This window comes from Miscanthus floridulus, chromosome 17 (assembly GCF_019320115.1).
Source record: "Miscanthus floridulus cultivar M001 chromosome 17, ASM1932011v1, whole genome shotgun sequence".
Lineage (NCBI taxonomy): Eukaryota > Viridiplantae > Streptophyta > Magnoliopsida > Poales > Poaceae > Miscanthus > Miscanthus floridulus.
Window position 1 is genome coordinate 102645084 of NC_089596.1, and position 22646 is coordinate 102667729.

The following is a 22646-nucleotide window of genomic DNA, read 5'->3' on the forward strand; positions in this document are numbered from 1 at the left end:
AAACTTGCCTCTCGATCATCATTGACCAATGCGAGACAAAATGAAAGGTACTAATATTTAGGCCTGTTCACTTGAACTTATCAACTGACTTATCAGTTAGAATCTACAGTATTTTTCTCTCACAATAAATCAGCTTCAGTTGGTTTATCAGCCAGCTTTAATACCAGCCGAACAACTGATTCATTAATGCATGCTCCCCAAACGTGCAACACCCACATTTAACTCTCCTGCCTCGCGTGTGAGGCCCTGTCCGCTTGAACTTATCAGCCGTACCCGTTTTAACGAAATAATAGTATTTTTCTCTCATAACAAATCAACATCCGCCATAAACATCAGCCATAAATAATGTCGCGTTTGACACGGCAACGGCATGCAGGAGGTAGAAAGATTCCGAAGCGGAATGGCTTCAATGGCAGGGTGGCCCGCGCCGGTCATTCGCTCCGACGTCTCCGGCCGGCCGGCCTAATCCCCATGCACCCAAGCACGCCCCGCCATGGCCCATGGCTGTGCTGTGGTCCTGGTCTGGTTCCCCAAAAGCCAGGAGAAGCTCTCCCGATTCGTGCTTCACCGGCAGGGGGGCAGCCGAGCCAGGCGCTGGGAAGCCTGGCACGGCGTGACTATTGTCATTTGTGCAGACACTGTGTCACGTTCACAGGTCACCTAAGCTGCTTGCTTCGCATGGTCCGTAGTTCCGTCTTCCGTGATTACTGAACGAAAAGGTGCGAGGGGAGTGGAGTGACCTGTGACCGTGATGACGGGGAAGAACGAGGGAGGCTGGCTGCTGGTAGAGGTGGTGGTGTCAGTCAAGGTGTCGCCGTCTGGCCGTCTGGGTTCGCGGACCATGGCAGGACCGCACGAGCGGAGCCGGAGCCAGGTGATGGGATCGGTGGCGTCGACGACCGCGCAATTCCAGCTGCGGCGCCGGCCGTACGCTCCTCTCGCGTCCTGCTCCTCTGTCTCTGCCATTACTGCGCGCGCGGTCGTTGAGACGGCCTCCTCTACTATAGAGTCTCCTATATCGTGATCCGTGCGCGCATCAGTCGCCAACCCGCTGGCCTGCCATGTTTCTACGAGGTGCCAGAACCCGCCGGGACCCCCCACGGGTGCAGTGGAGCACACGAATCGATCGACCGTGCACCGTGGTTTCCCCTTCATTGATTCATGCGTTCGTGCGTGCGTGCTCCTTCGGTTGTCTTTCGTCCACAAAGACCCACACGGCCGGCCAAGCACGCACTGCCCCGGTGCCCGTGCGCCGTGCCAATTGCCAACGTAACGCGCGTCATCGTCACCGTCACGCGGTCATATGTTTTGCCCGTGCGCGCGTGCGGCCGACGCAGACACGGGACCGACCGGGCGTCCGCCGCGTACGCGCGCGCGCGTCTTCACCTAGTGAGAGCGAGATGAGAACAGGCATGGCATGATATGAGCCACTCCACCGGCGCCCACAAACATGCATGGGTCTGCAGAAATACCGGGCGGAGGCCGGCCATGGATGCATGGGCCATTTCATTTTTATTCAGCACATATCGCCGCGGCCAGCTAGCCCCCGCCGGCGCAGACTTCGACGCACGCGGCACTCATCCGGCCTGTTCATCGGTTAGTATCTGGCCTGATAAGCCCGGCTGACGTTGGTTTATTGTGAGAGAAAAATACTGTTGGTTGACTGATAAGTCCTGGCTGAAACCAACAAACGAACAGACTGATCGCCGCCACCTCCTTCCCGCGAACGATCGAGTCAATTCACTCGCAGTCGCATTTATTGTGAAAGAAAAACGCTATTGACTGATAGAACGGGCTGATCGCCGCCACCTCCTTCCCGCGAACGATCGAGTCAATCCACTCGCAGTCGCAGCCACGCGCACGTACGCCGTCCGTCGGTACCTGCCGCCCACCCGGCCGCAAACGCGCGCGGCTGCCGTTTTCCAATCGAGGGCCGGTCCGCTTGCCCTCTCTTCCCGGTCACTCTCCTTCCTTCGCCTTTAACTCCCCGCGAGGCGCGAGCAAACGACACGCATCCATGCGCAGGCGCAACGCCGGGGCGCGCGGGTTTCGCTCAACTCCTAGCTAGCTCTCTGCGTCATTTACTCGGCATGCACACCGACTACGCTGAGTTCACACGACGACACGAGCTAGAACAGTGTGAGTTCTGCTGCGATCCTCCTCGCTTGGAGCCCGGCACTTCTCGCGCTCTCAGTCTCTGTAGCCATTCACCATTGAATGCCTAGGAACAAACCGAGCAAGCGTGCGCCCGGCCGCACGCTCGTGCGTACATTACGTGCTGTGACCTGTGCGTGAGATCGATCAGGCAACTAGTGAGTAGCTGGACAAGGACGTCGGTGTGTCTCGCTGTCGCGACGCCGAATTGGTTCAGTGCAGCCAGCTCCTCCTATTACCGAGGTCATATTCTTAGTGAAGAGTTGGTTTTAGGTTTTAGTTTCGTACTGTTATTTTTATACGTGACTCGTTACTCGTTGGATAGAATGCAATATAAAACATAAAACCATGGTTCTAATAGCATGCTATAATACCACTACAGCATCTTTAGAGGACTTACCATTCTAATATTACCAATCAGGGGCGGATCTGGGCTAAATAATCATTAATGTCACTTGTGTTAAGAACATGATCATTAGCTTTATTTTTCCACGCTTCCTATAGTTGCGCGTGAAAACGCAAAACCAAATGCACCTGACAACTGAAGGAAACAAACGAAGAAAGAAGAAGTTCCAAATTCATCTGATTTAAATCCATTGAATGAGAATCATTGCCTGATCAGATGCAAAATTTCAGGCACCTGATATATAGCAGGGCCCTTATTTTTTCCTTAGGTGAACAATACTTTAGTCTTGGATCTCTAAAACCTACTGTTGTCAAGTGAAAGCACCAAATTGAGTTGGCTCTGCCCCTGTTGCACCTAACGACACTTTACCTCCACTAAATGCCAGTGTTTGGCTTGGACGTGAAATATTTTTTGGCACCGTTAATCTTGAACAAGACAAATATTCATTCTATGCTCCAGATTACTAGAATACATGCCTCTCTACTGTGTTCTTTATTTCTGTGCATGATCGCTATAGAACATTTGAATAACTAATTCTAGTTGAGTGTTGAGTGAATACAAACGATGAGTATAGAAGTGAGTATGTTGATTGAATACAGACATTAATAATTGTGAAGTTATGGATCTACACTCTGTTCGGCTGGCTGGAAAAACGGTTGATGCTGATTTGTTGTGAGAGAAAAACGTTGTTATTTCGCTGAAACGGTACCGCTGATAAGTTCAAGCGAACAGGGCCCTAGTCTGTTTTGGTGGTTTAGTGACAGAATAATTAAAGAACTAATGGGATTGGTGAGTTTTGGATAAGTTTCATTACAAATGATCATATCAAAATCATGTCATACCTTGAAATAAGGAGAAAAGTCAAGCAAATTAATAAAAGCAAAACGAGACAAAGGGAGATGGATTTAGTTTAGTTTGGATGATGACCCATTTACACATGAATGAAAAAAGATTGATAGTTCGTTTGTATTGATCACAACTGAAATAAAAATCTAGAATGGCTAAGTGAAGAGATAACAAATCAAAGGTAAATGACAAAAAGAGAAGATACATCATTTCATTTTATGCATTTTAATTAGGACCATTAGGTTAGCCATACTCTTTCAGATTATTAGGTTTTACTTGCTAGGATAGGGTTAATACTTAGCAAAGCTAGCAAACCACTTGCCCCTTGTGCATTTGTCGATTGTCGTTAAACAATCATGCACACAGAGATGCACGAGCACCTGGTATTTTAGTCATCATTAGAATATTAACACATACATGCATTCTTTAGATATATTTTCCCTTGATTAGTAACAACAAAGCACTTTTGATGATACCATTATAAAATCATTCTAGACAACTTAATGCATCTTCTTCTAGTTGATTGAATGTTCAAAATTATTTATATATACTACTACCTTGATGAATATTAGAGGTTGCATCAAAGTTCATATTGCATTTTGCCCACTGCTACTATATAGAAACGGCATTTACATTCTGAAATTGAACCCTAAGGCTCTACATATAGGTTCTAGAACCAGAATTAACATGGCTACCTAGGAACAAAAAAGAAGAAGTAGTGGGTCACCCTTGAGCTATCCACACGTTTTTCGTGTGCGTGTGTTGCTTCTAAGCTTCAAACCACTACATCTTCTCTCATGCGATCTATCCTTACGATTCCACCTACACTACATTGTTGTTGAAGAAACATGGAGGTTTATCATATTTGACCCTTCTTGTCTATGCTTGGTTGATTACTTGGGTATCTAAATTTAGGCGCCACTGGATTCGGGGACCTACCACAAGCATGCGATGGGTCCATGATAAGCGCCATCAACTTGAAAGGATTAGTAGGGCCTATAGGCAGTGTATAATCCTAAACTGAAAAATTAAATCTAAACTCGTAGTAGAATTAGTACATAGGACCAGATGTTAGGTTTCAATCGGATACACAATACCTATCGGATATTGGTGGAAATTGGATGTTTGGTCAGGCAGACGAATTAGCTACAAGAAGTACAAATTTGAACAACAAAATTTGAATCTCTACATTTTAGCAAGACCCCTAGTAGATGTGTGAAGATGTCCTCACTAGTTCTCTGCACTTAAAGTTACTCAAGCAAGTAGATTGGGAAAATTCTCCACAAGACAACAAGAACTAGCTCAAGAACACGAGAACACACAACCACAAAGGACACAAGATTTAACTTGATGTTCTGCCAATCCACAAAGGAATGCTACGCCCTCGTCGTCGAGGAAGCCGCCAAGGCTTTGGGTCTCTTTCAACCCTACCCTCTTCTCCAAGCGAATCACCGAGATCAAGCTTGAGTAGATTTCACCGAGCTTATAGAATCTTCCTAGAACACGTACTCCACAAGAAGATGATGGGTGCTTCGATGGGCAACTCATTGCCAGCTACGATTCCATCGAATCCAAGAGTTACAAACTCATATTCAGGCTTTGAAGGAGACTCCAAATGCTGAAAGGATGGAAAATTGAACTTCGGGCACTCAAATCTCTCAACCCAAGCAAGTCCCTTTCAAACCACACACACCTCAAATCCTCCAAGAATCATAGCTCTAAAGTAGGAGGGGAAGTGAGTAAATGTGTGGTCGGTTTTGGCTCAAAGTGGATGAAAAGCATCATTAGACCCATTATTATGAAATATATGTTCGGAGGTTATTCCTATGGGATAATAGATGTCAATATTCTTCTTTGTAAATTCAATTAAAGTTAAAAGATGATTTGAGTTGGGAATCCCAAATTCCCATCTATTCCCCGTTGTGCTACGGAGGCAGTAACAGAAGGCCAGCAGAATGGCACCTGCCACTGCAGCCCATGCCATCCTTGCTTGACAAACTGGAAGAAGGATCAAATCACAGTGTACTTTTCATCAGCTAGGAGCTATCAGCACTGTAGCTCGCCATGTCAATGTCCGGGATGTCCCCATCCATCAGTAGCCCCTCTTCAATCCCCCCCCCCCCCCCCCCCCCCCCCCTCTCTACCATGCAAGATTCACCCTGCTCCCCTATCTCACCAGTCACCAGTCATCACCCCTCCATTTTTACGCTCGCACAATTCCAAGGGATCTAGCAAAGCAAAAGGAAGGAGGAGGAGATGGTGGCATTAACTGTGTTATAACTCTGCTGCACTGCACAATACTACGTACGGTAGTAGGTGAGAAAGCTAGCCATTTATATAAGCATGCAGCAGCGGGGGCAAGAACTGGAGAAAAGCCATAGCCAAATCCATAGGGTTCTTCGTCCTCCCTCCGATACCCACACTGTTCCTCTACAGGCTACAGGAGCAGCAACAGCTGGAGACACAACACACACGCCCTTTGCCCTGGCCGGCCGATCGATCTGCCCCCTCTCACCCCATCTCACCAGTCACCAGCAGTCCAGCACCCATCATCATCGATCGAGCACAGACGACGACCACAGCTAGCTGTCTTGCCGAAGGCAACAAGGAGGGAAGAAGGACCACCACCGGCCAGCAATCCGTCGATAAAAGCGCACGTCGGAGCAGCATATGGCGTCCTCGAACAGGCACTGGCCGAGCATGTACAGGTCCAGCCTCGCCTGCAACTTCCAGCAGCCGCAGCCTGACATGAACAACGGCGGCAAGTCCTCACTCATGTCCTCAAGTATGCATGTCTCTTTAGTCTTATCTATAAGCATGTTGCACCTTTACCTGCATGTTACTGTTTCTTGCTGCATGCTCAGATCAGCAGCTGCATACTACGTAGCTAGCTTAGGGTTTGGTTTCTTGAAGCCTGGCGAGCGCTGAATCCACCGGCCGGCTTTGCTTAAAATCCGTTGAGATGTGTGCTTGCTTCCCAGGGTGCGAGGAGAACGGCGGAAGGAATCCGGAGCCGAGGCCGCGGTGGAACCCGCGGCCGGAGCAGATCAGGATCCTGGAAGGGATCTTCAACTCCGGCATGGTGAACCCGTCGCGCGACGAGATCCGCCGCATCCGCCTCCAGCTGCAGGAGTACGGCCCCGTCGGCGATGCCAACGTCTTCTACTGGTTCCAGAACCGCAAGTCCCGCACCAAGCACAAGCTGCGCGCCGCGGGGCAGCTGCAGCCGTCCGCCCGCGCCACCCTGGCGCTCGCGAACGCCCTGGCGCCGGTTCCCGCCCCCGTGACGCCTCCGAGGCACCACCTGCAGCTCGCGGCGGCTGCTCCCGTGGCGCCCACGTCCTCTTCCTCGTCGTCCTCCGACCGGTCCTCGGGGTCGTCGAGCAAGCCGGTGACGCCGACGACCGCCGTCGCGCTTGCGTCACCGGTTGTCGTCCAGGGCGTGATGCCGGCGACGGCCATGGACCTTCTTACGCCGCTGCCGCCGTCGGCGGCGGCTCTGGCCGCGCGCCAACTCTACTACCAGTACCACAGCCAGATCATGGCGCCTGCAGCGCCGCCGATGCCCGATCTGATGGTCGCATCCCCCGAGCCACTCCTTCCGCCGTGGCAGCAAGGCGGACAGCATTACCTGCCGGCCACCGAGCTCGGCGGCGTCCTCGGCGGCCACACCTACACGCACGAGCCGTCGGCCATGCACAGGGCCGCCGTTTCACTCTCACCCAGCGTGCTCTTTGGCCTGTGCAACGAAGCTCTAGGGCAAGACTGCGCCGACATCAGCATCGTCTCCAAGGGACTCGGCCATGGCCAGTTCTGGAACAGCACCTGCGGTTCTGATCTGAGCAATAGCAAGACCGACGCCGTAAGCGCAGTGATCAGGGACGACGAGAAGGCCAGGCTGGGGTTACTCCACTACCACGGCTTTGGTGCGACGACGAACGCTGCTGCTGCTGTCGCTTCGGCCCCTCTCGCTGCCGCTGCTGCAGATGCCGGTACGGCGGCCATGCTGCTTCCAAGCTCTGCGCCGAGCAACGCCGCCGCGGCCACGAGCGCCGCCGTACTCACCGACCAGTTGCAAGGTGCGTGACAGTAATAGCTTAGATCATATGCAAGTTCGTTCCATTCTTGTCTCTTTTCCCTTGTTTTCTGTCCGGGTTTCAATTCACAAGCATTATTCGTGCAAAAAGATTGTAGTAATAGCATGCATGCGCATAGACAAAAGGCCGGGTCTCCTCGTCCTGCCGTGACTGCACTGCACGCATCGTCCTCGTGCCTGGCCTGCCCCTCGATCTACTTGCAAGCTTGGATGTAGCGAGCTTGCCGAAGGCGAGGACATGCCACTTCGATGATAGGAATGCATGGCTCCAATTTCTTGCGATCCCATCGGATGCCAATGTACGCATGCATGGTGTGTTGGTGTGTCGCAGGCAATGAGACAAGGTTAGGCATGCATGCGTGTAAAATCTACTGGTGCATGCACCGATCTTGTCACGCTGTATGTGCACCCTGTTGATGCATAGCTAGCTAGAGATCGACATTTCCATGACAAGGTTACACTTGCACAGGGGAACTTATCAGCTTGTAAGCATATGCATACATGACCGATAGGTGTAGAGGTAGAGAAAGAACCAAAAGTTGTGAGCTGTTTGCCTCTGTTTCCCATTTCATGCTTGGGAAAGCACTACCGTGCAATGTGCAATGTCGTACAGTACTAGAGGTACATTACACTTACACGCAGTACTACACATATAAACGCCAAGACATAGGACTGGTGGGAATCTATATGCACGTTCAGGCAGAAGAACATCGCTAGCAATAGCATTGTTACTACTCCACGAGAAAACTTTATGGCATTACTAACTGCAAACGTGCATGTTGATTGTTTAAGCATAAGATTCCAAGAGAAAACTTTATGGCATTACTAACTGCAAACGTGCATGTTGGGCTTGGTTTAGATTGGGGTTATGAATCAGTATTTAACACTGTAGCACTTTCGTTTGTATTTGAAAATTATTGTCCAATCATGATCTAACTAGCTCAAAAGATTCGTCTCGTAATTTACAATCAAACTGTGTAATTAATTATTTTTTTATCTACATTTAATACTCCATGCATGTATCCAAAAATTTGATGTGATGGAGAGAGAGTGAAAAAACTTGCAATCTAAACAAGACCTTGATTGTTTGAGTGCTATACGCATGAACATGGTACAATGCTATTCCGTACCTGATTTAGCATGTGTGAAAAGACTTGGACTGGATATGTGCCCTGAGATATTATGAAATGAACCATGGAGATCCAAAAGCAGATTGAGACACCTTCAGTGGACACATTCAGCCTGGTAGATTGATATTTTTCTCTTACATCAAATCAGTCAACAGTATTTTCAACTATGACTTATGAACTAAACAAGGCCCCGTTTAGTTGCCGGCCGAAGCTGGCGCCGCCGGAATCGTACATCACTGTAGCGCACTGTAGTATTTCGTTTGTATTTGGTAATAATTGTTAAATCGTTGACTAATTAGACTCAAAACGTTCGTCTCACAAAGTACAACCAAACTGTGCAATTAGTTTTTGATTTCATGGACATTTAGTACTCCATGCATGTATCGCAAATTTGATGTAACGGATAATCCTCTTTTTATATAGTGCCAAAGTTTAAATTTTAGGGTAACTAAACAAGTGCCAAGTCTAAACGAATAGGGCCATTGGCAATTGGGTCTCCATTGAGGTCATAAATGGCGCCCTTGTATAGTCTTGTCGGGGTGCTTTCTTCAAGGGGGTGAAACATCTACGTACTACTACTAGAGTGCTGAAAAGATTGAGCGTGATGGCTGTCAAATCGTCTCCTTCTCGATCAGTCGATCTCCAAGAAAACCCTTGAAATCTCGCTCTTGATTTCACACGGCAGCTAGCTAGCTCCTCCTAGGTAGGGCAATGATTCCACTCGATCGCTAGCTGCTAATATATCTGTCATCAGCAGGGCTGTTGGATGCTGGGCTGCTGATCGGGGAGACGCCTCCGCCGCCGCCGCCGCCGACGGCGACGGTGGTGGCCGTGGCGCGGGACGCCGTGACTTGCGCGGCCACCGCCACCGCGCAGTTCAGCGTCCCGGCGATGCGCCTGGACGTGAAGCTGGCCTTCGGCGAGGCCGCCGTGCTGGCGCGCCACACCGGCGAGGCGGTCCCCGTCGACGAGTCTGGCGTCACCGTGGAGCCGCTCCAGCAGGACACTCTCTACTACGTGCTCATGGTATGTGATAACGTATAGCTAGCGATCATGAAGTAATCCTGCTCAGTGTTCAGTACCGGAAAAGGAGAAAAAGCTCATAAGCAACCATCTAACATCATTGTTCCCCATTTGTTCTGCATTCACAGGCGACTAACAACTGATGAACTGAATGATATAAGCTGCAAGTCTTCTGAGTCAAAAAGTGTCAAAGGGAAGGGAACGCGAAGAGCGACAGCACTACTGATCCACGCACGGACGCCTATATATTTCGGAGTGTAGCTAATTAAGCTAGCTAGCTACTGTCATCTGATATGTATCATTTTCCTTCAGTACGAACCAAACCTAGGTATAGTTTGCCATGCACGCATGTATTTTAAGTCAGGACCAAACAGCACTGTGTTTTGCTTTATTTTCATCTGATGAAATGAAATAAGCCATCCCAATGCAAGTTCCGGAGTAGTAGCACGTACTTGTACTCCGTAGCACTGAAGTACAATGAAGTATCTGAATTTTTTTTATTGGTCGAACGGAGTCTGGCATTGTGTGTGATGATTGATGAGAGGCAGCAGAAACGCTGGTATGGTCATTGTAAAAAACGAGAATGCTCAAGTTTTTTCATTGACAGTGTGTATAGGTACATATATATGATGCCGATCACTGCTAGCCAAGCGATGCTAACTACTTCCTACATGCAAGGATCAGCTAGAGTAGCAGTTTGACTGACTAACTGAAGCAGCTGATCCTACTGCTATCTAACTGACATTGTGTGTGATGATTGATGAGAGGCAGCAGAAACTCTGGTATATGGTCATGGTCTGCAGGGTGCATGGGGGAGGTCTGGTCAGGATTCAGGATTTCTGAATTCTGATCATAAAGGTTTCAGAAGTGCATAGAGAGGCCTTTTCGCGGACTTGATGATCGGTCACGACCACAGCACTGTAGGAGTACGTGGATGCAGCCGGCCAGGGAACATAACGTGTGGGCAGGCCTCTCCCGTGCGCAACCTGCCTTGCTCCCTCCGCTGGTTGGTAGCTGCCCTTCCGTCCAGTCCAGGGTCCGGGTCCGCCGGGGCCCGGGGCGCGTCGGCAGACCAACCGGACGGTTCTGCACCTGTGTTCTGCCACTGCCTCTCTCTGGCATGCAGATGCAGTGGCTCGTCGTCGTCTCAGGGGGAACCGGGAACTGAAATGCAGCGCCTTAGGCTGCACGGCACGGTGCACCGGCCTCGTCTCTCTCAAACGCACTGATCCGCCGACGCACACGCAGTCAAAAGGGTGGGTTTGTTTGTCGTCGACAGATTGGCAGACCGCAGATGTGCCCCCCCGCGTGCATGCCGCACGCAGCACAGGCACAGCTCCGGTAGAAAGAACGCAGCAGGGTTTTGACCTCGCTCATCTTTAACGGTGATGTTTCATATGCTTCATGGCGCCAAGCAACGCACGCAACGGCTTTTCCATTGGGCCGATGATGTGCTACACTACACTGCTAGTACTATAGGGAGCACATAGAGAGTTCCGGCCAGTTCTTTTTTTTAATAATAACTCCGGCCAGGTTTGATGTGCCAACAGATCCACGAAGATCCTATATACACGGCCCGGCCTGATAAATTCATGGACCGACCCATTTAGTGCGTGGGGCAAACATACCCTTGTTTTGTCCTAATACGGCTATCCAGCCCGACCCTAAATTCCATCCAGACATTTTTCTAAAATCATGCTTAAAAAACGAAACCTTCATATTTTTCAGAGTTTAAACAAAATTTCTAAAAAGAGTTATAATATTTAAACATATTTTAATAATTTTAAATGCATATTTATTCTAGAAAAAAATTTGGATACTTTTTTGAAAAGATGTTTCTATATTATTTATAAATAAAGTTTAATTGATCTTACTAAACTATTACGAAATTTTGATTTATCTGCCTCTTGGCTGACGTGGTGTAAAGTAAGATTGCTCATGTGGTGGTACGTCGACCAAAACCCCAAGGAAGGTAAATCAGGCCGTTTCAAGAGTTGGAAGAGTCTAAAAGTCAGGTTTTCTAGCCGTGGAAGGTAAATTCTACTCAGGCAATAGCTGAGAGAGGTCGGATAGACTCGGGCATGAATCTATATCTATCTATTTCTATACTGTAAAGGAGTGAAGGAATTCAAAATAACTTTCACCGAAAAATTTCTTACACACCTACTATCTGAACCGTTCATGTCTTGGTCTCTTTTAATCTGATGGTTCCGGTTAATCTGAGAGTGGACCCGTAGTAAGATCTACGCGTAAGATCACGTTATGGCGTGTTTCTTTTGCACCGACGGCAACGCTTACCCGCCCACTATATCCACCACCTGTTCGCGCCGCGCTCGCCTCTCACGTTTTTTGACCACTGCGTAACCGTCCGCCCGCGCCGTATCCTTTCGCATTCTGTAACCGCCCGCGGCACCGTCTCCTCCAGCGGACAGCACTCCCATTCGCCGTGTTTGTTCTGCGACAGGAGACCAATCCGTCTAGATGCCGCCTCTGAAGAACGGGTCGCCGAGGAAGGAGGCGGAGTAGGGGTGTCGCCGCCGTTGGGGAAGAGCACGAAGCCACGAACCCCCACGCGAAGCGGTCGTTGCCGAGCGGCGTGATCTCGTCCTGAGCTAGGATCTCCTCCCCGCCGCGGATGAATGTGGCGAAGTCGTTCCTCTCCATCCCCCGTTTGTTTGCCTCCTCCGCTGCTCCAAGGACGGCGGCGGCCCACGTCCCCGCCGCCGCACCAGCACCCGCAGCAGGCCTCCTCATCCGGGCCGCGGGCTCACGCAACCGCCGCCGCCGCCCATTTTTCAATGTAAGAAATAACAGCATAGACAAATATTGCTCAATGCTCATGCATCCGAGGAAAGAAAAAACGTATGACATAGATGCTAGGCCGGCCTGCTAGTTTTTGTTGGGCCTTTGCCCTAGTCAATAGACGTACCTAGTATTATTCAATATATGAGATAGATGATATATCGAAGTTTAATATAGTCTGCTAGGTAGGTTGAGTCTTAGCGGTAAAAACACCTAGCGCGCTAATCAGAAACGTGCCATTTGTACATTTCTTAATTATAATAATATATAAATTTTTTACGTATGCGAGAGAAAAAGACGGCACAACACACGCCGCCGTCAAAACCCCTCTCTCTGTCCCTTCTCGCGCAAGTCAGAAAACGAGCCTCTATTCATTCTCTCTCCTAGCCTCATCTTCTTTGTTTGCTCAGACTGCCATGGCCCCAGCGCTAAGCTCCTCCTGAGTCCTGACGTCCTGACCGTAGATGGAATCGAGCTTCTACTGGCGCTCCTCTGTTCGTGCTAACTGCTTGCAGCGCGAAACAAAATGCACTGCCGCCAGGAGCTGCAGCGCGAGCGAGCGAGGCAATACGTCCGTTGGTCGGCTCGCCCGCCACACACGTCGCGCATGCACGCGCGGCGCCCGGACACGTGCCGGCGCGGGCACGTCCCTCCCCGCGCCTTTAACTCCTCCCCGCCATTTCCCCGCTGCCACATGAGACAGACAGTGCCATCATCCCGATCCAGGCACCGCCGACCGGACTCCCTCAAAGCCGGCCACGCGGGCGCGAGCGACAGCGAGCAGGAGAGCATGGGAGATCGGCAGCGGGGAAGCACGCACACGGGCACGCACACGGCGGCGGCGAGCGCCCGCCGGCGGACCCGCCGTCGTCGGCGACGCTGCTGCTTGCCATTTTTCCTGCGATACCCAAGCACACCAGCCGCCACCCATTCCCGTGCTTAGCAAATGGGCCTACTAGCTTCCAAGCCACAAATCTTTCGCTTGGCATCACCGCCAGGCCAAATCAGTAGCCACGAAGAGGCTCGCTTTCCTCCTGGTACCATCAGCGTATGAAAATTTTGTCAGCTACCACACAGTACCAAACTACTTGACACAGATACATGAAAGGGACTTGGGTGGTACATGAGTTCGTTTTTGCAAACGGATAAACACATAAAAGGCAATTGCAGCCAGCCACATGTTTTTGTGGTGTATGTTCATCAGCTCTTGCAGACAAGCAGCTGCTCCAATCCGTCTCTGGGCTAAAGATATGAAGAGAGTTTAGCCTGCTAGGCCATTCATACATGCTTTAGCTCCACCTCACCATTTTTGTGATGAGTAGAAGCTCCCCATCTCGGCCCTCATGCCGGTTGAGGCCGGCAGAGTGATGAGTGAACAGAGTCATGCTTGTAAGATTAGGCTTTGTCGTTGTAGCCTCTGTCGCAGCTTTAACTCTTCAGAGAGCTAACGGTGGGGGCAGGCACAACAAAGGTACCAATCTTGCTCTGCACTCCCTTCTATAGGTTTCTTCTGTTCATTTGAATTCTTCATTCAAGCATCCTTGCTTTCAGACAATGGCCAAGCAAGGAAAAGGGAGAATAAGGCTCGCAGTTCTGAACATGTATGTACATCTTATCTCAGTTAAAGTTTGCTAAAAGAAAATTATATTGTATTAGTGGCCAATGTCATGTGCTATGCTACAGTACCCACGTTACCTACTAGGAGGTAATAGCTCAAATGAATCCAAGCCATTGATTTTTTTTATTTTATAAATTAGTTAAATAAATAAATATAATTTAAGAAAAGAGAAAAATATTCTCATATCCCATAAACAATAGAGAATAAAAAAAGTAGACATGCCCTTCCTTTGCCTCGTTCGCTTGGCTAATAAGCCATGACTGAAAATATTGTTAGCTAATTTGTTGTGAGAAAAAAATACTGTTTGTGGCTGAAAAAAGTATGACTTATAAACCAAGCGAACATGACGCTTCTTTGTTTGTGCGCACCAACTGGTGCAGCAACTCATGGGCGCTGGAAGCACGGTCTAGCGGCCTGATGTCCCTCGTGTAAACGTCGTCCGTGCAGAAAAACGTTAATTAAGAAAAATCGTTAACAATAAGTACAAAACATGCTACGTGTTCCATTAAAAAATATTTAGATGCATAAGAAAAATTGGTGACAGTTGGAAAAAATCACGCACGTGAATAAAAAAAATTCTCAGCATAAGTCTAACACGCTAGCTAACAGGAGAGGTACACGTTCCTGTGCATCAAGTATATATATTAAAAAAGTGAGCTAACATGACAATGCCTCCTAATAAGGAGGCATTACGTGTAAAAAAAGCTTACACGCTAGAAACATATTACCAAATAAAAAGATTTACCACGATCACAATTGCATCAATTAGACTTAAAAAATATCTTTATATGTAAAACTTCCTTTATTTATCCTATTTTCTAAAATTTAAAATTAAATAAATACATATTTCACATATTACATCTTAGGAAGTAATAGACGATTCTAACCATTCGATCTAATTATAATGATGAATGTCTCACAATCATTTGAGTGTACCACAGCAAAGCCCCTATGTCATACTGATCTCTCCAACTGTTGTTATAGGGGGTGCAACAAGAAGAGGAGCGGGAGAAAGAAGAAGAGAAGGAAGAGGTTAAAACAATCAGTGGCATAATTAACTCAGCCCGTTCGCTAGATGATGACGATGACGATATGCTTTCTGAGATTGAGAGCCTCCTGTCAGGAGATATTGACATCCCTGTACCACGTGATCGGTTTGATGTCAATGGACGGTCAAGGTATAATGCTTACATGGCTAACGAGGCCTCTGAGATAGAGAGACTGCACAGCCTGGTGAGGGAGATGGAAGAGAGGGAGGCGAAGCTTGAGGGCGAGCTTGCTTACATGGCTAACGAGGCCTCTGAGATAGAGAGATTGCGCAGCCTGGTGAGGGAGATGGAAGAGAGGGAGGCAAAGCTTGAGGGCAAGCTTGCCTACATGGCTAACGAGGCCTCTGAGACAGAGAGACTGCGCAACTTGGTGAGGGAGATGGAAGAGAGGGAGGCGAAGCTTGAGGGTGAGCTGCTGGAGTACTATGGAATGAAGGAAATGGAGACTGACGTCACTGAGCTGCAAAAGCAGCTCAAGATCAAGACAGTGGAGATCAATAGGCTCAACGACACCATAAACTCACTCCAGGAGGAGCGGAAGAACAAGACAATGGAGATCAACATGCTCAACGACACCATAAACTCACTGCAGGAGGAGTGGAAGAAGCTGCAAGATGACGTTGCACGTGGAGAAGTTGCCAAGAAAGAGCTCGAAGTGGCTAGGAGCAAGATCAAGGAGCTGCAACGACAGATACAGCTAGAAGCAGGCCAGACAAAAGGTCAACTGATGCTGCTGAAACAACAGGTCATCGGATTGAAGGCCAAGGAGGAAGAGGCGGCAAAAAAGGAAGCTGAGGTTGAGCGGAAGCTAAAGAAGCTCAAGGAGTTGGAAGTGGAGGTACTTGAGCTAAGGAGGAAGAACAAGGAGTTGTTGTATCAGAAGAGAGATCTCATTGTGAAGTTAGATGCAGCTGAAGGGAAAATAACTGAGGTATCTTAGTACTATTAGTCTCTGCAAGTTGCCTTTCTCATAAACATAAGACAAATCTCATGAAGATGACTGCAAAAATTGTAACTTCCTCTTATACATGGTTATCATTATGCAAGATATTACACAACCTATCATTAACAAATTTTCATACCAGTACAATAATAAAAATGTAGTTACCTAACGTACTTACAAAAGCATGATTTAAGAGGTAGCATTACATTTAACAACTACATTAGAATTTAAGATTCTCTAAGAGGCAAGAATGCACCTAATGATTTCTGCAAAGTATTCATATAGTTTTGATATACTTTGGGAAGCTAGAACATGTGCTAATGGCATACCCTACCATTTATCATGTAGAGTGATGTAATTGCCAATGCAAGAGAAGAGATAAACAAGCTGAGGCATACAAATGAGGACCTCACAAAGCAAGTGGAAGGCCTACAGATGAACAGGTTCAGTGAAGTAGAGGAGTTAGTATACCTGCGCTGGGTCAATGCCTGTCTGAGATTCGAACTCCGCAACTATCAGACTCCATCAGGGAAGGTGTCTGCACGTGATCTTAACAGGACACTAAGCCCCAAATCACAGGAGAGGGCCAAACAACTAATGTTGGAGTACGCAGGATCTGAACGGGGTCACGGTGACACAGACCTTGAGAGCGTTTCTTCAATGCCTTCTTCACCTGGAAGCGAAGACTTTGACAACATTTCAATTGACAGTTCTTCCAGCAGATACAGCTTCCTAAGCAAAAGGTCTAATCTGATGCAAAAAATCAAGAAATGGGGAAGGAGCAAGGATGACAGCAGTAGTTTAGCCTCCCCAATCAGTGGTTCTCCACTAAGGAAACCAAAGGGCCCCCTGGAAGCTCTCATGCTAAAAAATGCTGGAGATGGTACAACCATAACAACATATGGAAAGAGGGATCCCAATGATGCCTTGGATGATGAAAATGTCGCGTCCTCATTCCAATTGATGTCCAGGACAGTCGAAAGTTTTGCTGATGAGAAGTATCCCGCTTACAAAGATAGGCACAAACTTGCAACTGAACGGGAGAAGGCGATAAAAGAGAAGGCTGGGCAAGCAAGAGCACAAAGGTTTGGCGGTGGACACAGTTCAGCTCTTATTTCCTCTCCTAAAGGTGCACTCCCTCCGAAACTTGCTCAAATCAAGGAGAGATTCCCTGCAGCTAATGCTGAATCCAGTGAGCAATCCAGTGACAACCAAAACAACACCCTGGTGGTGAGCCAGATGAAGCTTGCTAACATTGAGAAGAGAGCAACAAGAGTTCCCAGACCACCTCCTCCTCGATCAACCACTACTCTAGGGGTTACCAATACTGCAAGTGGAGTACAAACGCCACGTGCACCAGGTGCACCTCCTCCTCCTCCACCACCTCCAGGGAAAGCTGGTGGCCCACCGCCACCACCGCCACCTCCAGGTGCTCTACCAAGGAACCTTGGTGGGGGTGACAAGGTACACCGTGCACCGGAGATTGTGGAGTTCTATCAAAGTCTCATGAAGCGTGAAGCAAAAAGAGAGACATCTTTAGGATCAATGTCATCCAATGTTTCTGATGCTAGGAGTAACATGATTGGAGAGATTGAGAACAGATCAACATTCCTCTTAGCTGTAAGTATTTTCTGCTGACACCACCTTGCACAAGAATCCTGCCAAATTTATGAGTTCCGCTATTAATGCATAATTATAACTAGTAATCAAATTTTATAATAATAAAAAGTGACAAATGTTTTATAAAAACATGGAATGCTTCAGGTAAAAGCTGATGTGGAGGCACAAGGAGAATTTGTTGAGTCTCTAGCAAATGAGGTCCGTGCAGCGAGCTTTGTAAATATTGATGATGTTGTTGCATTTGTAAATTGGTTGGATGAGGAGTTATCTTTCTTGGTAAGTGCATGCCCTTCATACAACACATTTGCTACTTATGACACATGTTCTAATACTAATGAATAGGATCAACAACATTTTAGGTTGATGAGCGAGCAGTGCTAAAGCATTTTGATTGGCCAGAGAGCAAAACAGATGCAATAAGAGAAGCAGCTTTTGAGTACCAAGATCTGATAAAGTTACAGAACAAGGTTTCATCTTTTACCGATGATCCACAACTTGCATGTGAAGAAACTCTCAAGAAGATGTATTCTTTGCTTGAAAAGTAAGTGTCTCATTAGACCTAATATTCTCTCTAACATAGTCCTTCAGAGTGAAACAACAATATTTTTGCCTGGTTTAAGATATGTATGTGATGAACATAATTTTACCCAAAGTGATGGTTTCATTGTACTAACTATTGTCAATACTTATGTCAGAGTGGAGCAGAGTGTCTATGCACTACTCCGTACAAGAGACATGGCCGTCTCACGCTACAAGGAGTATGGGATCCCATTTGACTGGCTGTCTGATTCTGGAGTAGTTGGGAAGGTGTGCATCTCTAGCATACACTCCAATTTTGCCAACCTTGTGTTAAAGAAAACATGCATCTTAAATTCCTTATGAAGGTAGGTATATGCTTTTACTAAGTATGCACCTACATGAACTCAATATTTTATTTGCATGTTGGAATAGATCAAATTGGCATCTGTTCAGCTTGCAAACAAGTATATGAAGAGGGTTGCCTCAGAACTTGATGGATTGGAAGGCACTGAGAAAGAGCCCAATAGAGAGTTTTTGCTTCTCCAGGGTGTGAGGTTCGCTTTCCGGGTCCATCAGGTAAAATCCTCACACCAATATATTCAAAACCCAGGTACTTCACTGGTGACTTGAAGATTTCGAATCAGTAACTTATTCCTCTACCTTCTGCAGTTTGCTGGGGGCTTCGATGCAGAAAGCATGAAAGCTTTTGAAGAGCTAAGAAGCAAGATGACCACACAGACATCTGCTCCACAGATATCTGAAGGCTGAAGCGTGAGTTAAACACAGGATTCAACACCCGTCTAGTCTTACTTGTTGGAGATTGATTTTTAGTTGTGTAGCTTAAGGGCCTCTTTGGTAGGGCTCCGGCGGCTCCGGCTCCCGCCCCTGTTCACCTGTCGGCCGCCCACGGGCCGACAGGGGGCTACTGTTCACCGGAGCCGTTTTTCTCTCTCCTCCTTTCCTCTCTCACAGACACCGCCGGAGCCGGAGAAGCTCGTTTTTCGGGCTCCGCGGCTCCGGCTGCCCCTAGCACCTATCGGCCCGTGGGCGGCCGACAGGTGCCGGAGCCGGAGCCACCGGAGCCCTGCCAAAGAAGCCCTAAGTGTACAAAAGAGAAGTTTAAATTCTGGTGTTGTGTGCTAAGAGAATGTACAGGTTATCAGGTTCTGTACATACGTATAACAGCTTTGCATAGTTGTTTAGCTTAAGTTATTAGCAAGTTGTATATGCTATACCTATTATCCCCTTTAATTGGGAGCGCGGCGCCGAGCAACGAGGGCAGCCACGTTAGCAAAATTATTTTGGTCCGTTTGATCTCAGCCTGTATCTTTTCATAATGGTCGTAACTGTAAACAGGCAGTTCCAGAAAATGAATCACATTAGATGCATAGTTTTGCAAGTGCTTTTTTCAAGCTGGGCATGGTTTTGCTACTACGCGCTAATAAAATGTCAAAAGTGTCCATTCTGCTAGTCTGATATCCCATGGAGATAATTTCTGCAGATGAACCTTGCTGACTTTGTTTCAGAAAAAAAAAAATTGCTACCTCACTGCATCCGATATTTTGAAGAAATTGTCCCGCTACCAATTAGCGCACACACACATACAGTGCTAGAATAGCAGATTTGACTTGAAGAACCATTTATCAAGACAAAAATCCACCTGGACGGAGAAGGTCGAGGTTGCGGGCTTGCGGCGGCGAGCTCTGCCTGAACGTGGAAGTGGAACCGAACACTTCCAGTGCTTGGCTGCGGCGAGCTTGCTGCCTACTAGTCGCCGGGGGCCGGGGCCGGGGCGGTGGGGCCCGCCTCTGGTCTGGCTTCAACGCCCCCGAGCGTAGTGGCAGTGCCCCCGTCGCGTAGGTGGAAGAACTCGTCGCGTGGGTTTCGGTTCCGGCCGCGGACGCTTGCCGGGGAATCCAAGCGGGGGCGGAGGTCGCCGTTGAATCGTGATTACTTTTTTTTAGCACAAAGTGAATCGTGATTACTTGGGCCCTATCTCGTTGACGTGTCTGAGAACAAATTTATTATCAAGCCCATGAAGCCTAACCAGGATCCAGCCCACCGGAACTCTAAATGTTCCTGCAGCCCGCCGTCTTCTGGGCCGGCCACGAAACCCACCGCTACTCAGGCAATGGTTGAGAGAGGTCGGATAGACTCAGGCATGAATACTTAAGTAATGACTTTCAATCATACTACTATAAGGCGATGTGCTTAACTGGACGGGTCATTTACGGGTACGGTTTTTTTTTTTTTTTGGACCGGGCTCTTTGTGCCTAGGTCTATGAAGCCTCGTGTTAATTTTGTTTTGTCATGTGTCAGTGTCACCAAGAATCCTATCGATCTAATGATCAACCATTGTGATCCTTCCTCGTATTTGTGCCTAGGTCTATGAAACCTCATGTTAATTTATGTTGGTTATCCTTTTGCCGGGCAACGCGCGGAGGGCAATCAGGAGCCATCAACATCTGTGAGATTACGTAATTGAGGTCTTCATCTTCTCTCTCATTATTGCCTTTCATTATTTTGATGACTGCTGCAGCATTAACAACCTGTTCGCTTGGTCGTAACGATCGTAAATTTTTAGCTAGAACAATATTTTTCTCTCACACCAAACCAGCCAGCAGTAATAATCACTACTACATGATCGAATTTGCGCGACGTCGCCAGGGTAGCCTCCGTGGCGGGCATCTTTTTGCCCGCCACGGTTAATGCCTGTCGATTTACGGAGACGGGCGTTTTTTATTTTCTAAGGCGAGCACTTTTGCCCGCCACGGTAAATCGATTTACCGTGGTGGGCGTCTTAAGACGTCCGCCTCGAAAAATAGCCTATTTCCCGAGGCGGGCGTCTTAAGGTGCCCGCTACGATAAATCGATTTACCGTGGCAGGCATCCTATATGGCCCGCCTCGGAAAAGGCCCAAGCCCAAAATCCCCAGCAAGGCCCGATTTTAACCTTGAACTATATATACGATGAGTTAGGGTTTTCTACCCCACTCCTCGGTCTCTCTCTTCCTCTACCGGTCGGCCCGAGCTCCTCTCCGTTCCGCGCGACTGAGTCCGAGGCGAGGCGACCTCCCCACTCCCCACTCCGCGCGAGACCGAGGCAGTCTCCTCTCCACTCCGTCGTCACCACCTCTCCACTCCTCTCCCGACGCGACATCCACCGGCGGCGCTGGGGACATGGGGCGCACGTCGGCTTCTGCGCGAGGGACCTGGCTCCCTTCCTCGCGCGGCGGCGCGCCCTGGTCTCCTCTCTCTCCCTCGTGCGGATCTGGCCCCCTTCTTCCTCCCTGGCCGGATCTGGTGGGAGGCGGCCTCCCCATCCCTCCCTGACGACGGTGGCGGGCGGTTCTAGGTGGAGGGCTGCCGGATCCTATAGGAGGGTGGCTGGATCCGACGGATCCCAGCAGGATCCGGTGAATGCCGCGACGGTGGCGCTGCCAATGCAGGTACAGGTCTCTTCGTCTCCCTCGCTCTTCTCTCTTCGTCTCCCTCACTGTGCCCTCTCCCCTTTCCCAGATCTAGAGCCGGCACGGACGTCGGAGCTGCGGTGGCGGCGCACATGGATGCGCGGCTGCTCGACACCCTCCTCCTTTCCGGCCTCATCTTCGGCAGCGGCGCTGCAGAGGCGGCTGCAGCTGGATCCAGGGACGACGATGGCGGCGCTAGGGTTTCGGTTTGGGATTGGGCTCGCCGGTGGGCTTTGGGTTTTTTTTTGTTTTTTCCAAACGATTAACCGAGGCGGTCGGTGTAACGTGTCCGTCGTGGTAAAAGTATATTTACCGCGGCGGGCACGTTACACCGCCCGCCGCTGTAAATCGGTTAACCGCGGCGGGCAAGTCCGCCCGCCGCGGTTAAGCTACGATTTACCGTGGCCTCTAGGCCGCGGCGGACGGCTTTGCCCGCCGCGGAAAACCGAAAACGCCCGCCTCCAGTAAAGTTTTTGTAGTAGTGAATCTACGATCGTATACGATCATTTCAGCCCCAGCCGAACAGGTGTAGTACTTAATTATGCGTACGTGCGGGTGCATGTGCACGACCGGACCGGCTGACCTATTCGTGCGCTCGCCATTGGTTCCTTCACTTGTGCGCCCATGCCCATGTGCCTTCATGCTTCCAGCCTACACTTCGTGCATCATGCACACGCCCAAGTACGTAACAGCAGCGCAGTGCAGTTCAGTTCAGTCAGGCAACTTCAAAAGTCTTTGAGTTTGACTACTGTAATTTCGCAACGGTTCTATATAGTAGTATGCGTGTCTTTTTCATTATATAATACATGTATATGTATTTCGCAACGGTTATACGCACATACTACCCGCTAATTTTACATCTAAGTTATTACCCACTTTTGGGACTATATAGGAGTGAAAGATAATTGCGTATTCGAGAAAGATACTAAAATAACATCTAAATTCTGGCAATATGTTTGTAAATTACCCAC

General features: G+C 48.6%; 2 protein-coding genes across 5 annotated transcripts; both read left to right on the plus strand.

Moving 5' to 3' along the window:
* The first annotated feature begins 5769 nt into the window (after window positions 1-5769).
* Window positions 5770-10152, plus strand: LOC136518680 (WUSCHEL-related homeobox 12-like). Of its 3 annotated transcripts, none has more exons than XM_066512359.1 (4): window positions 5770-6191; window positions 6388-7485; window positions 9387-9658; window positions 9784-10152. In XM_066512359.1, exons 1-4 carry the CDS (start codon window positions 6077-6079, stop codon window positions 9796-9798), a joined length of 1500 nt encoding a protein of 499 aa, XP_066368456.1. In that variant the 5' UTR covers window positions 5770-6076; the 3' UTR covers window positions 9799-10152. The 3 variants fall into 3 exon arrangements, with proteins under 3 accessions (XP_066368456.1, XP_066368457.1, XP_066368458.1); XM_066512360.1 differs by having other exon boundaries at window positions 9390-9658; XM_066512361.1 differs by lacking the exon at window positions 9387-9658.
* A 3472-nt stretch (window positions 10153-13624) lies between these two features.
* On the plus strand, window positions 13625-19505 carry LOC136515079 (protein CHUP1, chloroplastic-like). Of its 2 annotated transcripts, XM_066508764.1 has the most exons (10): window positions 13625-13748; window positions 13781-13928; window positions 14009-14058; window positions 15060-16055; window positions 16416-17687; window positions 17832-17963; window positions 18047-18228; window positions 18383-18494; window positions 18639-18782; window positions 18876-19505. In XM_066508764.1, exons 2-10 carry the CDS (start codon window positions 13841-13843, stop codon window positions 18972-18974), a joined length of 3075 nt encoding a protein of 1024 aa, XP_066364861.1. In that variant the 5' UTR covers window positions 13625-13748; window positions 13781-13840; the 3' UTR covers window positions 18975-19505. The 2 variants fall into 2 exon arrangements, with proteins under 2 accessions (XP_066364861.1, XP_066364860.1); XM_066508763.1 differs by having other exon boundaries at window positions 13654-13928.
* Window positions 19506-22646: the final 3141 nt, after the last annotated feature.